At 38.0% G+C, this 16718-nt stretch overlaps 1 protein-coding gene and 1 long non-coding RNA gene across 2 annotated transcripts in view; one reads left to right on the top strand and one right to left on the bottom strand.

Moving 5' to 3' along the window:
- The window catches only part of gucy1b1 (guanylate cyclase 1 soluble subunit beta 1), a 40237-nt gene that overhangs the window by 8389 nt on the left and 15130 nt on the right, over window positions 1–16718 (top strand). Inside the window, exons 3-10 of the mRNA XM_061983996.1 lie at window positions 2103–2203; window positions 3012–3130; window positions 6439–6636; window positions 10550–10780; window positions 10845–10961; window positions 13436–13569; window positions 13960–14157; window positions 16286–16523. Coding sequence (XP_061839980.1) covers window positions 2103–2203; window positions 3012–3130; window positions 6439–6636; window positions 10550–10780; window positions 10845–10961; window positions 13436–13569; window positions 13960–14157; window positions 16286–16523 — 1336 coding nt within the window. The remainder of the gene's footprint in view (window positions 1–2102; window positions 2204–3011; window positions 3131–6438; window positions 6637–10549; window positions 10781–10844; window positions 10962–13435; window positions 13570–13959; window positions 14158–16285; window positions 16524–16718) is intronic.
- Window positions 1–16718, bottom strand: part of LOC133621716 (uncharacterized) — a 62156-nt gene that overhangs the window by 33822 nt on the left and 11616 nt on the right. Inside the window, exons 2-3 of the long non-coding RNA XR_009817689.1 lie at window positions 14000–14128; window positions 10830–10949 (exon numbers count right to left, since the gene is read on the bottom strand). This is a non-coding gene — a long non-coding RNA (uncharacterized lncRNA). The remainder of the gene's footprint in view (window positions 1–10829; window positions 10950–13999; window positions 14129–16718) is intronic.

The raw sequence follows: 16718 nt of genomic DNA, 5'->3' as shown, positions 1-16718 counted from the left end.
ACGATAACAAGTATAATAACATATTTGGTCAATACTACAGTGTTTATATCGATATTTTTCATAAAAAATATATTTTGTATTTTTTGTTATTGTTTACAAAGTCAAAAAATAAGTCCCTGGAACAGAAAGACAAATGATTTAAATCAGAGTCTGATTATAATTGTGATTGTGATCAAAAATTAGATCCTTCAATGATCTTGAAAATGTTAAGTATCATTATCAGCCATCAGCATTGGTATGACCAATATTGGCCGTGCAACTAGTACATTTGTAATATATCCCAAAACTGATGTAAATTATCCAAACAACAGAAGACTAAGTGTGTATTACATTTTAACAGAAGTGTAGATAGAACCGTGTTACAACAGAAAGTAACCACTTATGAACATTAATTTTGCAAGTAGATTAGTAATAGTTTTGAGAAAATAATACAACTCAAAATAATGCAATATGTTACCATGAATTGATTAACGTGGACCCCGACTTAAACAAGTTGAAAAACTTATTCGGGTGTTACCATTTAGTGGTCAATTGTACGGAATATGTACTGTACTGTGCAATCTACTAATAAAAGTTTCAAATCAATCAATCAATATGTTTGCAGCTAGATTAGGAGACTTTGTAATAATATATATCAACATATAGATGTTAAGCCATATCGCCCATGACTGCTATAAATATAATAAGGTGGTGATCTTTATTGGCAATGAAAATACCTTAGGTTGAAAAAAATCCTATTTTCATCATTGTTGTATTCATTGATGATTACAAATGTATTCATAATTCAGGGTCAGATCTTTGAATACCTTATTATATTTGTGATTATTTTTTGAACTAGTGAATGGATTGGAATTGAATTGATGTAGTTTTTGAACATCTCAAGTCTCAACAAACTTAGACCAAGACTGTAAAGCAGATTCAATATCACCAAGCTTAACTTGTGCAAGCAATGCAGGTCATTGACTTAGATAAAAATAATGTATCTCATTGTGGTACAAAGAGAATTCACTTGTTGCATATTTGCAAAAACTGAAGGAAAAACTTCCTGAAAAAAAAAACAGTGTAGAGGGAACAGCTTCTAAATGTGTTGCTCTTGAGCGTCTCCTCTTTTATTATCAGCTACAAACACAGTTTAATGTCAACATGACATTTTTAGCACGCTGGGATATTCGGCTCTATCTATCGTGCCCTGAACCTGCCGTGACCTTATATAAAATTACAAAAAATAAAACAGAACCAGAAAAGAAGACCAGCAGCTGTCTTGTGTTAATGTTTTCTAAGATGTTATTCTTTGGTTGTCGGCGACGGCTCTGTGCAGAAATATCTTACTGATATATCATGTACAACTCACTTATCACCCTCGTCCTCTTTCTCAACTTCTATCAGATGACTAATTGAAAAATTAATCCACATTTTCCATGCAAAGCCTTATACGGCCTGGTATGTTTTTTCAGCCGTTCCGGATTCTAATGAACCTGCCAACTATAAATCCTGTTTGTTATCTCAGCTAAGCAGCAGCTAATTACAACCTCATTGCATTTTCTATTCGATAAATGCGCTGTTAAATGTATAAATAAAGTGCATTGTGATACGCATGATTGCCTGGTGACTTAAAGCTGATTACAGCTCTAAGTGTAATCAGCTTACAGTACTTTAGACTGTAAAATAAAAGTTAACGTATGTGAACTGTGAAGACACTTTCCATTAGATAGGTATGCCTGTTGCATTTTACCATGTTGTCATTAGATTCATTTTACACACTTTTACTAATGCAAACATACTGGAAAAAGCTTTAAACTAATTGCACTTCCTTTTTTTTTTATAATGGTACAAAAAGGGAACGGGTCCGGCACTTTTCTTCTTTCAGAGGTTGTATCAGATCCTTTACTAAGACAGACGTCCACAATCCCGAGAATAACTTTTGTCTGACATGTATTTTACATGACATCCTACATACAGTATGGCATCATCACACATCTAATTATCTGATTGCAGGACACCCTGTGGCAATATCCCAGTTCACTGGGTTGTGTATGAAAGGCACAGGCGGAAAAATGACAGATTTAGAGAGACATTTGTGTAAAACGGAATTTTGTCTTCAGGAGAGAGGCTCAACTGGACATCGAAGGACAGTTCCTCGTTAGAATCATATACGACGATACCAAAACATACGAACTTGTTGCAGCTGCAAGCAAAGTTCTCAGTAAGTATTAGTGTTCTCTTACATGTTTCAGCCCATTTAACACAAAGTGATTTAAACTTCACCATTGTAACATTAATAAGCCTGGATAATATTGCAGCTACAGAGCTATAACTACTTTCTGTGTTTATTAGTAGTGGACCTACAATGTGTGATAGTACATAGAGTGCTAAACCATATACAGAAGTACCTAAACATACAAGCTTAATTGGTTCTATGATGGCGCTTTTACCTCAAAACACTTGTATCTCCCATTGAAATTATTTAAAAACAATTTAATTGGTGCTTGGTCCCCTCAAAAACAGCATGACTATAAACATGTAACATGCATTTCAAAACTAAAAACAAACTTTTGGATGAGAAATATTGTATAAAAACAACACAATAGAATGTATTACTTGCAACCACAGTAAACATTTCCATGGTTGGAAAAACAAAGTTACATTGGTCTCTATAGCTACAAGCTAATGCTAGTGAGTAAAACCAGATATTTTGGGCGGATCTTACATTGTTCACTTTGACATTTGTTACGGCAACTAACGGCAGGAATGCTTGCATCTTAAATATTTGCTTGTAACTTAGCATAACAGTTAGTCGAGAGACAGCTCTTACCTCAAAGTATTTTAAAGTTGAGATACCACTGTATGTTACATTTCTACCACACCTTGGCTAACCTTAACATGTCACATGATCACTATATCTGCCCATTGGGATTCATCCCACAATTTATATGGATGAATATTATATTGTATTTTATCACAGGATATAGCCCTCCTCAGCTCCTGATTTTTTAATTTTTTTTGGTTTCCAGAAATTGATGCGGGAGACATCCTACAGATGTTCGGGAAGATGTTCTTTGAGTTTTGTCAAGAGTCTGGATACGACACCATCTTGCGAGTGTTGGGCTCGAACGTCCGTGAATTCCTTCAGGTAAAAGGCTCAACTTTTTTGGATGCGAGGGACCTGATCCATTGGTGGGAGTTTATTGTTGTTTTGTAGAAAAAATATTTTTAAGAGTGTCACCTACTGTACAAAAAAAGTGGTATTTACGCGACACCTTTTGAACTAACAATTGATTGCTAATTAGTTTGGACATTCACATTTGTTTACTTTAAACACAATGTATTGTTTTTCGTGGTAAAAAAGGGAGAGTGAGTTGACTGCGTCCTTTCAGCTAATTAGGCCGGGATGCAGGACGCCTACCTAGCAACACCACTGCAATATAATAATTAAAGATGCATACATGTATAAGCAAATCATAATCAAATTGTGAGGTGCCCATAAGATTCCCACCTCTAACTGTTTTTGACTTACTAGAGTCTTCTCTTTCTTTCTGGTAAAACATGACATCATTGTGGAAAGTTGCAATGTTTCTTTTAGGGATGTCCCGATCCAGGTTTTTGCACTTCCGATCCGATACCGATATTGTTTTTGCATTTCCGATCCGATACCGATACTGACCGATACCGATACTGACCGATACTGGCCTATCCGAGCATGTATTAAAGTTTAAAGTTATTTAGCCTACTTAGTTGTCAGAATCATGTTGAAAAGGGTTTTAGTACTCTTGATAACAACTAGCCAGCTGAATTAGGGGAGTTTGAATAATACACAATGGTTGGTAACAAGAAACTGACCTGTTTATTCAAGGATAAACACAAAATAGACAAAATTATACATGACAAACAGAAATGGCATCATTGAACTAGGGCTGGGCGATATGGCCTTTTTTTAATATTGCGATGTTTTAAGGCCATATTGCGATACACAATATATATCTCGATATTTTGCCTTAGCCTTGAATGAACACTTGATGCATATAATCACAGCAGTATGATGATTCTATGTGTTTTGATTGATTGATTGAGACTTTTATTAGTAGGTTGCACAGTGAAGTACATATTCCGTACAATTGACCACTAAATGGTAACACCCGAATAAGTTTTTCAACTTGTTTAAGTCTTGGTCCACTTAAATTGATTCATGATACAGATATATACTATCAGATATATACTATCATCATAATACAGTCATCACACAAGATAATCACATTGAATTATTTACATTATTTATAATCCAGGGTGTGGAGGGGGGCGCCAGATGTAAGTGTCAAAAAGACAGCCAAAAGAGTTTGATATGAGAATAAATCTAAAGTTAAAATATAGGGTAGAAATGCACCCATTTGCAGGAAATGTAGTCTTGATTTTCAAAATTTTCTTTCAAGGCTTGCATGTCTACATTAAAACATTCTTCTTCATACTGCATTAATATATGCTACTTTTAAACTTTCATGCAGAGAAGGAAATCACAACTAAAAAAATCACTAATTTTTTCATACGGTGTTGATGTGGAAATTTTTGCCTCGGCATTTTGATGGTGTGGGCGTGTGGCACCGAATGGAGATAAGCGTCTCGACAGACGTCACAATATTTGAACAATGATGACGAAAACGGTTTTCTCTGTCGTGTCCGTGTGTCGAAAATTTTTATGCGCTTATTTTTTTATTTGATTTTGTGCGTGGCATAGATTTGCTATGCGCAGAGGACGCTTAAACAGTGCGCAATTGCACAGGCGAGCACCTTAGAGGGAGCGTTGCTCGCACGGCTGCGCTAGCATCACAGCTAACGTTAGCCATGCTGCTACCTCTCTGCTCGGGGAGGACGTATACGTATGTGACGTATGACGTGACAGTATGTGACGTATGTCGTGACAGTATGTGACGTGTGTAAGAAGGTGCACTTGCTGTCTGTGAGAGGGAGACACAGGAAAGAGTGAGAAGAGCCTGTCGTGTAATGCCAGCAGCTAAAAGCAACTGCGTGAGAATCCACAGACCTGTAGATGTGTTGAAGGTGTGCTGGAAAATGCGGAACGGAAATTACGGAGCAGCAGAAAAGTGGAATGTATTATTTGAATCGGTGCGTTGGAAAACACGGACCGGAGTTTTTTTTTAAACTGGATCTGGATCGGCATTTTCCCATGCCTTGCCGATACGCAATTTTTTGCAAATATTGGCAGCCGATCCGATCCAAATATCGGATCGGGACATCCCTAGTTTCTTTACAAACGACTGGCCTCCCATGCATATCCCAAACAGCCTTTTATTTACTAATTCCTGCGGCCTGTGTGAATAGGCATCACTTTGAAAATGTTATCGACATCTTAATGGTAAGGTTTTAGAATAGGCAAAGCACAAATGTTCAGGTAAACACTAGATCTACTAAGATCCAAATACCACGAGCTAAAAAGCGTGTACAAATTTAAAAAAATTGTTTGCTATTAGTGGGCGTGAATATGGAATAAAATGCATACTGTAATGTTTTTTTTTTTAAAAACTAACGTCAATAAAAAAACGTCAGCAGACACAAGAACGCATACCTTTAATTTGTTTTATTCAGCTTAAGTCATCCAGCAGTTGTAAAATTATACAATTATATTGCTGAATTGACAATATGTCTGATATTTTTATGTTTGACAGTCCTTATGGGGACAGCGTGGCTTGGTTGGTAGAGCGGCCGTGCCAGCAACCTGAGGGTTCTTGATTCGACCCGTTGTGTCCTTGACCAAGACACTTCACTCTTGTTCCTGATGGGTTGTGGTTAGGGCCTTGCATGGCAGCTCCCGCCATCAGTGTGTGAATGGGTGAATGTGGAAATAGTGTCAAAGCGCTTTGAGTACCTTGAAGGTAGAAAAGCGCTATACAAGTATAATCCATTTACCATTACTTATATGTTGACAGGCACAAGTAGGACGGCGCTACAAAGCAATCGCTTCCTTTCTAACAGCCGTTTGTGTGACTGTGTCAACTTGCACATACTTTTTAGACGCGCTAAATAAAGACGCTCGCCGTTGTGTTTTAGTCTTGATTAATCAAACTGCGTGTGCAGAATAATTATATCTGCATCTTATTCTCCCAGTATTGTAGGGGTGTTTTGATGATCAGCATGTATTCTGCACATTCATGAAGACAAACACGTTAAATATATCGTGCTTCTTCTTCTGCTCCCCAAAGAGACACAGTCCTCTTTGAACACATTTAGTAGATCAGCTTTGCATTGTGCTATCAAGTTTGCACATGTTTTCGAACACGCAAACCTCTAGTAGATCAGGCCTTAGTTTGCTGTCATGTAATTGCACAGTTTTGTAGCCAGATAATTGTCATAAAGTACTGTACAATTTTCCCTTCCGTTGTCAGAAGAACTGAGTGATTTTAAATGCATTTTATTTACGTTTATCTTCAGAATCTGGACGCCCTTCACGACCACCTGGGAACCATCTATCCAGGAATGAGGGCTCCCTCCTTCCGTTGCACCGACGCAGAGAAGGGCAAGAATCTGATCCTTCACTACTACTCGGAAAGAGAAGGCCTGCAGGACATTGTGATTGGCATCATTAAAACGGTCGCGCAGCAAATACATGGAACAGAGATAGAGATGAAGGTTTGCCATTTTACATGCTGTTCTTCATCTGCTGTGATCAAATTTACAGGGCAAGAAGACCAAACTGTTTGAGAGATGCGCTGTCAGATAAGCAGATTTTTTTTCTCTGAAAAAAGAATATTTTTAGATCTAAGTAACAAGGAGTCTTTTCAGGATGATTCTAGTGTCATCCATCATCTATTATAACCATTTGTAGGTGGGTGATTAAGTGTGAGTGGGCGTACTCACACTGAGCAAATTCTACCAAGCCTACCCACTTTATGCCGAAAACGCGGTAGGTTTGGTTAGTGTGAGCATATTAAATTGCACTAAGGCACGGAATGCTTCCTCCCTTTAAGCACGATTAAAAGAGGTAATTTAGGGTCCGCACAACACAATTGCTTGCATGCGGGCGTTGTAGCGCAGTCATGAGTCCCTGTTGGTTCAGTATATTTTTACACTGATACCATGTAAATAAACAGACAATATTATGTCAGAGTTATTTTACTAAAAAGTAAGAAAATTAAATACAAAGCAATAATATACAAAACGATATGATTTGAACACAAAGTGTACCGAATTGTTCATAAAAAGTCAGGCTTTTGTCCCAATGTCCAACAGTCAGAAAGTTGTTCTCTCAGTAAATGATGAATTCATAAGGTTAAGGCGATTCTTACTGTCCATTTTAGCTGTAAATAACAATATACACAAGACACAAAACCAGTGAAGTTGGCACGTTGTGTAAATCTTAAATACAAACAGAATACAATGATTTGCAAATCCTTATATTTGCAAATCATACACTTATATTCAATTGACTATACTGCAAAGGCAAGATATTTAATGTTCGAACTGAGAACCTTAATTTTTTTGCAAATAATCATTAACTTAGAATTTAATGGCAGCAACACGTAGCAAAAAAGTTGGCACAGGGGCATTTTTACCACTGTGTTACATGGCCTTTCCTTTTAACAACACTCAGTAAACGTTTGGAAACTGAGGAGACCAATTTTTGAAGCTTTTCAGGTGGAATTCTTTCCTATTCTTGCTTGATGTACAGCTTAAGTTATCCAACGGTCTGGGGTCTCCATTGTCGTATTTGACGCTTCATAATGCGCCACACATTTTCAATGGGAGACAGGTCTGGACGACAGGCAGGCCAGTCTAGTACCCGCACTCTTTTACTACGAAGCCACACTGTTGTAAAACGTGCAGAATGTGGCTTGGCATTGTCTTGCTGAAATAAGCAGGGGCGTCCATGAAAAAGACGTTGCTAAGATATGTTGCTCCAAAATCTGTATGTACCTGTCAGCATAAATGGTGCCTTCACAGATGTGTAAGTTACCTATGCCTTGGGCACTAATACACCCTCATACCATCATAGATGCTGGCTTTTGAATTTTGCGCCTATAACTGTCCGGATGGTTCTTTTCCTCTTTGGACCGGAGGACACGACGTCCACAGTTTCCAAAAACAATTAGAAATGCGGACTTGTCAGACCACATAATACTTTTCCACTTTGCATCAGTCCATCTTAGATGAGTTCGGGCCAAGCGAAGCCGGCGGCGTTTCTGGGTGTTGTTGATAAATGGCTTTCGCTTTGCATAGTAGAGTTTTAACTTGCACTTACAGATGTAGCGACAGACTGAAGTTACTGACAGTGGTTTTCTGAAGTGTTCCTGAGCCCATGTGATGATGTCCTTTACACACTGATGTCGGTTTTTGATGTAGTACCGCCTGAGGGATCAAAGAACACGGGCATTGCCGCTTACGTGCAGTGATTTCTCCAGATTCTCTGAACCTTTTGTTGATTTTACGAACCGTAGATGGTGAAATCCCTAAATTCCTTGCAATAGCTCTTTGAGAAATGTTGTTCTTAAACTGTTGGACAATTTGCTCACGCATTTGTTCACAAAGTGGTGACCCTCGCCCTATCCTTGTTTGTGAATGAATGAGCACTTCATGGAAGCTGCTTTTATACCCAATCATGGCACAAACTGGTTCCCAATTAGCCTGTTCACCTGTGAAATCCAAATAAGTGTTTGATGAGTATTCCTCAACTTTTTCAGTTTTTTTTGCCACTTGTGCCAGCTTTTTTGAAACATGTTGCAGGCATCAAAATCTGAATGAGCTAATGTTTGCAAAATATAACAAAGTTTACCAGTTCAAACGTTAAGTATCTTGTATTTACAGTGTATTCAATTAAATATAAGTTGAAAAGGATTTGCAAATCATTGTATTTTGTTTTTATTTACAATTTACACAACGTGCCAACTTCACTGGTTTTGGGTTTTGTAAATAATAAATATCAGTGTTTATCTCACGCCGACCACTTCTCGTAGCTTTGTGTATCAAAATGAAGTTTGTAAAAAATAATAAACAACACTAGACTGCATATAGTTTAAAGACTGCGGCTGAGTAAAAACACTGCAAGATAGTTCCACTGATCAGCGTTCTTCAGCACACCAAAGTTTTGCAAGTCGAAAGTTTATTTCGTTCTTCTTTCTCTTTGTTATCAAGTTCGTTGTAATATAAATACACAAGAAATGAAATATAAACAAGTCGTCTAGCATTCTGTAATGGCGATCCTGTGTTAAAATTTTTTTTAGGAATGCCTCCAACTGTGTTCAACCAATCAGCGTTCGACAGCACAGCCCGCCTCCAATAAGGTTCCAGGAACCTTCCAAAAATCTCACCTAGCTGGCAGGAACTAAAAAAAGTTCCTGAAGAACTAAATCTTCCCGAGTAGTTTTTGGTGGAAACACAGGGGGAACTTTGTAAATGGGAAATGTCCTGTAAAAGTTCCTGCTGTGGAAAAGGGCCTATAGAATGGCATGTATGGGACTGCGCCTTGAAACTAAATGACACTAAAAGTCAAACTCACTCTTGTGCGTAATCAAGACAGACACAACATTTGCGATGAAAGTGACGTCCATTTGTTTCAGTTCCAATAACTGCTTATTTAAATAAATTATTTTAATTGCCATTGTTCATTACTGACAAGGACAGCTCAAGCGTCATTGTTCAGTAAAAGTGTGCACACACGGATTCACATAGGGACACAAGTGGGGTACCTGCGCACAAAACTACACCTTCAAAATCAAAGCATTGTCGTTTTCATGCGTAAATCCAACTTACAGCCTCGTAACGACTACTAGTGACAATAATGGTTAACGTCCTTCTCCAACGCAGGATGCTCTTAATTGTGTGTTTTAGGCATTTTCTACGGATCATATATTTTTTCATCGTGTGTGGGGGGGTTTAATGAAAGAGCAGGAAAACGGCAGACGCTCCAAACGCTAGACCCATTCTCGGAAAATATTAGCCACGGTTGCTGTGGAAACAAGGTGCAAAGACAGCAGCCTGACATCAGCGTGCCTTATGCCAACACTGATTAATGTCATTGTCTGCACTTCTATTATCTGTATTCATATCCATTACAGTAGACTTGAGATTATTGATGCAATAATGCAGACTGCTCTAATACGTAATAATAACAATAACTCGAAAAATTCTCATAGATATTTTGAATGGACATATACTTGTTATGGGATTTTAGATTGATTTGGTAACATGTTATTTTTCAAAAGAAATGCTTATAGTGCTAATAATGAATATTTATTCAAGGAGAGTAAAGCCACGTTTCTACCAAGTGCATACCCTGTGAGCAGGAGTCTATCCCAGCGGAGTGCAGCCTGGGCTGATCACCGGTCACCTTACTTTTCTTCACCTTTGATTCATTTCACTAAAACATGGAGGAAGGTGGAATCCACAAGTGTACTGTAATGTGACGAAGCGTACCACTAAGACTGACACCCCAACAAACGGAGGAAGATATTTTGGAACCTTTTACAATCTTTAAATACTGTACCAGGCCGAAAAGTACCTCTTGTTTTGTAACACCATGAAGTTTCAGCTGAATATTTGACTTCAGATGATCCAGCCGAAAAGCGAGGAGTGCGACCACATCAAGTTCCTGATCGAGGAGAAGGACTCAGAGGAAGAGGCCTTCTACGAGGACCTTGACGGCTTTGAGGAGAATGGCACGCAGGAGACACGCATCAGCCCGTATACGTTTTGCAAGGCCTTTCCTTTCCACTTGATGTTCGACAAAGATCTGATGCTCACGCAGTGCGGCAACGCCATTTACCGAGTCCTGCCTCAGGTTAGCCTCGCCTCATGATACCACAGTCTGTTTGACATATTTAAATTACCTCCTCTCTTTTCAGCTCCAGCCCGGCGCCTGCATCCTCCCTTCGGTGTTTTCCCTGGTCCGCCCGCACATTGACTTCGGCTACCACGGCATTCTTTCCCACATCAACACTGTCTTTGTCCTGCGAAGCAAGGTAATCGATGTAATATTTAGTGTCTTGAACAAAAAACAAAGACAAGTTGTGGCTAACTTTGTCCTTTTTGGGAACCTAACTCCTTTCCCATCAGCCTGAGATATAAAGAATATTACAATATTTACCAAACATTAAATACAATTTCACATAATTGACAACATCGCATGTGTAATTAGAGAAATTAACCCTAAATGGGAGACCCAAACTCAAGAAATGTAAAATGGTTGTCTTGCCCTTTATAGAGCCAGCAACCCGATCTGCTAACTCAAACGCTGCACACGTCACTATTAGACAGTAGAAACGTATTACTTCTCCCAGCCAATCAGCAAAGAATGCATCTACATCAGAGGTCTTCAAAAGGGGATCCGCGACCCCTAGGGTCAAGAGCTGTATTGTTAGGCCGTCAGCTGTGGTCCGTATGAGCCGCAGAGGTAGTCACTTTTCCACCACTTGTAGCAGTAATTACAATCTCAAACAACAGTTGATCATATGTTTTATTATCACAAAATCAATGTTTTGTTGTATACAAACTCAAGAAATAGCTTCCTGGACACAGGATGACTTTAAAGGGGAACTGCAGTTGTTTTGGAAATTTGCCAAATCGTTCATAATCCCTAAGTAAGACAAGAACACATATGTTTTTCTTTTTTTTATGTTTGAAGTCGTAAAATACGAATTACGAGGTGGCTAACAATGCAGCTAATGGAAATACACTGTTCCACCTATAAAGCCCTCTAAAAAAACATGCAAAAACTGCCAACAATACTCCATTTACATGCCGTGACCTGAATATTAACCAAGTATTAGCGATATTGTTATTATAAGCGCTAGCGCAAACACACTATTTTTAGTGGCACCGTGATAACAGAGAGCTAACTCGCTTTTGCTGCTATGTTGACACATTGCGCCAGTGAGCTGCTACATCACCTCTGAGTTGGTAGACATCATTTGTAGATTATAAATCATGCCTCTCACCTGGAAAGTAGAAGGTTGTGGACATAAACCGAGAAGTTGCTTAACTTTGAGATCCAATTTAGACCCGGAGATGACGAGAAAGACACAAAGACGCTCGTTTGCAGCACCTTTTTTTAATCTTTCGTGAAATCTTAATCCAAACAGGAATATATAAACATCCTATCAGTTGGCATCCTAGTGAGAGCAGACATTGTACAGTAAGTGATTGTTTTATTATAGTCGTAGTTTGTTTTTCTTGTTTAGCACTTAGCAATACTGCTACATCATGCCATAGTGTTTCACTAAAGTTGGATCTGTTTAAAACCTGGAGATCATCCTCCTTATATTCAGGCTAAAAAAATGTAAGTTTATGTATCATAATTTGTCCCAAAGTAGTTTGTGTTGTTTCTCATGAAGTCTGCCATGATTAGTAGGTTTGTTGTTGTTGAAGGGAAAGGCAAATGTTGTGATGTGTCTGTAAAATGAATGTATGCTTAAAATGAGCAAAATACGTAAATATTACATGTTATTGTGTATGTGCCTGTTACTACATTACATACTGTATATACCCAGAGCATGTATATAAAACATGTTTCGATGTTTTTAGAGCACTTTTTAGACTCCCTTTGGCTCTATTGTTAACTGACTTTTGCCAATGTTTATTTACGATTTAGAATGCATAAACAAAGGAAAACATGTGTGTTTGTCTCAGATAAGGATTGTGAATGATATGCAAAATTCCCCAAAATAATACATTTCCCCTTCACATCCAAAAACTAAAGGATTTAAATCAGAGCCAATAGTAGTTTTTGCTCATGTTTAGTTATTTTGTTTTGTTGACTTTATTTTGCTTAAACTATTATATGTGATAAAAGGGATTAGGAATAAGGAAATTATTTCAATATTTAATTGATATTGTTTCACCTAAATCATTCAATGATCTTGAAAATTTGAAGTATCAGTATTGGTTGGACCAATAACCCCCCCTGTAAACTACTTGGTATTGGATTGATACCCAAATTTGTTAAATCGCCCAAAACTAAGTAAATTAGCAAGTAGACTAATAATAGCTTTGAGAGAAAATACTGCAACCGTAAATTAGACAATATGTTGCTTCAAATGTCAGCAACCAAATTAAGAGTCTTTGTAACACATTTTGAAATGGTTATATTGTCATTCATATGCCAACTAATATATTATTTTATATGTATATTGTGGCCCATCCCTAGTTTGAACTGAGAAGAGGGTGGGTCTCAATGATCGAACGCAAGCGCCCACTAAGCATCCACCTGACCGTGACATAAAGCAGCTCTAACAATCAAAAATGTCAACATCATTTTTCTGCCTGTTCTTGGAAAACAACGCTTTCACTTTACGTTCGCAGCGCATGCTAGACCTGTTAGCAAAAAAAAGCCTTCATATTTAAAAAAAGAATGAGATTTACTGGTGCCCCATTTTAGGGCGTGTTTTGTGGAGGAATATGCAATGAAATATTCATAAAGGTGGTCCAACCCTTGCAGGAGGGCCTGCTAAATGTGGAGACTGTGGAGAATGAGGACGAGCTGACGGGGGTGGAAATAAGCTGCCTGAGGTTGAAAGGACAGATGATTTATTTGCCCGAAGCGGAAAACATCCTTTTCCTTTGCTCGCCCAGGTGAGTCCACAGTGCACCTCAGCATTGTTTCTTTGTTTTTTTAAGCACTCGACACATGCAGACACAGAGCAATGCACAAGCAATGAAACCTGCAAATTACTGATTGTCTTCTGTTGTCACCTCCATTAGCCCCGCTGGCTCTTCTATAACCAATTTCTTGGGAGATATTTGAAAGAGAAAAGCAGGGTTCAAGCAGCTGCCCCCTCACAAATAGAAGACACTTGCACAGCAGAGAGCAAGAGATTAGTCATTGGACTAGGTTGCTTCCCAACGGGAAATTCAATTAATATGGGACTAAAACAGAGAGACTTGAAGCAGAAATAAGCGCATTATAGCAGTAAAATAATGTGTGACACAAATTAGTATTTAGCTTTTTTTTTTCTTGCAAAGTGTGATGAACCTGGACGATCTGACACGAAGAGGCCTGTACCTGAGCGACATTCCGCTCCACGATGCCACGCGGGACCTGGTGCTGCTGGGCGAGCAGTTTCGTGAGGAGTACAAGCTGACTCAGGAGCTGGAGATCCTAACCGACCGCCTGCAGCATACACTCCGGGCCCTGGAGGATGAGAAGAAGAAGACAGACAGGTTGGACTATTTCTCATTTCTATTCATAGCGGATGACACTGTCGACTATTAAGCAAACTGTTATGTCACAATACTTATGACTATACACGTTAAAGTCTCCATTTGTATCCCAGTTGCTCTTAACTTTTTATATTAGATTTTTTTGTTTTGTTTAGGACTGCTCTTGTGATTTTTTTTTTTATTCACTAAAACGCTGAAGTGTCAGAATCTTTTGATTCTCTGTGAGTCTGACCTTCCACTGAAGGGTAAGCATCATTAATTTAGCACTGCAGCTCGAGACCACATATTGACTTTTAGGAAAAAAAACACCTTTCAGGTGCTGAATGTGTGTATTATCATTGTCTGTAGGGCTGTGAATCTTTGGGCACCAAACGATTCGATTTGATTCTAGGGTGTAACGATACGATCTAGAATTGATTCTCGATAGGAAAAGCTTCGATTCAGAATCGGTTCTCGATTTAAAACGATTTTCGATTCAAGATCAATAATTTTTTAATAACATTGGGTGCCAGTTCTATTATTAACTACATTCCTCCATTGAACAGATAACAGCTCTGATAAATTTTATATTACATAAAAGAAAACTGGTTTTGTTTAACAAAATTCTACCTAAACATTTAATAAAGTCAAATACAAACAAGGCAACAAGAGAGGTTGCCAACACTTCTCTTTTCTAAAGTAAATCTGTACAGCCGATATGGTCATCTACATCAACAGTATGATTTGCCTGAACAGGACAGATAAAAAAAAAATAAAAAATTCATGTATATATATATATATATATATATATATATATATATATATATATATATATATATATGTGTGTGTGTATATATATATATGTATATATACATATGTATATGTATATTTGTATACCGTATATATATATATATTAGGGCTGCAACTAACGATTAATTTGATAATCGATTAATCTGTCGATTATTACTTCGATTAATCGATTAATCATCGGATAAAAGAGACAAACTACATTTCTATCCTTTCCAGTATTTTATTGGGGGAAAAAACAGCATACTGGCACCATACTTATTTTGATTATTGTTTCTCAGCTGTATGTTGCAGTTTATAAATAAAGGTTTATAAAAAATAAAAATAAAATTATAAAAAAATAAAATTGTTGCCTCTGCGCATGCGCATAGCATAGATCCAACGAATCGATGACTAAATTAATCGCCAACTATTTTATATAATCGATTTTAACCGATTAGTTGTTGCAGCCCTAATATATATACCGGTATGTATGTATATATGTGTGTGTGTATATATATATATATATATATATATATATATATATATATATATATATATATATATATATATATATGTACTGGTATGCACATTTGTCAATATACAAGTATCAAATAAATATAGTTACATATTACTTACACATCCAAAGTCTCTAAAGCAGAAGCATATTAGAAAAGAACCAGTAACAAACGCGCGTCATTCGAGCTTAATTAACCTAATTAATTCTTGTGACCACCAGGTGTCACTAAACAAATTGCTACTCCACTTCAATTTAAAGACTGCATAAGTTTCTCATAAGGTTAGTGTTTTTATCCCTACCATTGTTGTTTGAGTAATTTCATGTCACACATTTTCTAACATTGCACCGTACAAAATACAAAATAAAAGTACGTACTATGATTTGTGCTGATATCGGATCGGATTAACATCGGGTTTCATCGGGATGCCAGTTAGTATATCAGATTTAATTTGTTTTATTTTGGGAAGACACACATTTCTGGTGTTATTTTTCTCTTTCTGTTGTTAATGACTGTATGAAATTTAGTTTTGAAATGTGGAAGTCAAGCAGTGACAAGGGATGGATTGCGTTTGCTTTTTGGAAGTTTCCACCTCATAGAATTTTGTGTGTTTCAAAAGATGTGCTTGATACTGTAGTATTTGCTTTCGACAGACCACCATGATCCAACTGGTTACCATAGAAACACCACCCATCCAAATGCAGCTTGCATGTAGAAATGGCCAAAAGGTGGTGGGTGAGCAAATAAAGCTCGGATCCAAAAGGACAGCATCCCGTCTGGCTGTCGTTTGCGGCTCAACAACACACACTCACTCCTCGTCCCCCTTTTTCTTTGCTTCTTTGCAGATTGCTTTACTCCGTCCTGCCGCAATCTGTTGCCAACGAGCTGCGACACAAGCGTCCTGTACCGGCGAAGCGCTACGATAATGTCACCATCCTCTTCAGCGGCATCGTGGGCTTCAATGTCTTCTGCAGCAAGCACGCCTCTGCTGAGGGAGCCATCAAGATAGTCAACCTGCTCAATGATGTTTACACCCGCTTCGACATCTTGACAGACACTCGGAAGAACCCCTATGTATACAAGGTTAAAAGCATCACTTTTTTTAAACGAGGGGGGAAAGACGAGCATGTCTTTTGTTTTACAGCAGCAATGTGTGACGCAATCGCCCTCACATAAGACTATTTATAGCCGTTGACTTGAGTTTTTCGCCACGGGAACGGTAGTACGGCGGCGTTCAAAACAATGCGGCTTTAGAGAGCGAGCACAGCACTTTGTACG

Source organism: Nerophis lumbriciformis, linkage group LG25, assembly GCF_033978685.3.
Source record: "Nerophis lumbriciformis linkage group LG25, RoL_Nlum_v2.1, whole genome shotgun sequence".
Classification (NCBI taxonomy): Eukaryota; Metazoa; Chordata; class Actinopteri; order Syngnathiformes; family Syngnathidae; genus Nerophis; species Nerophis lumbriciformis.
The sequence above is the reverse complement of the archived record's forward strand: the minus strand, read 5'-3'. Positions and strand labels throughout refer to the sequence as shown.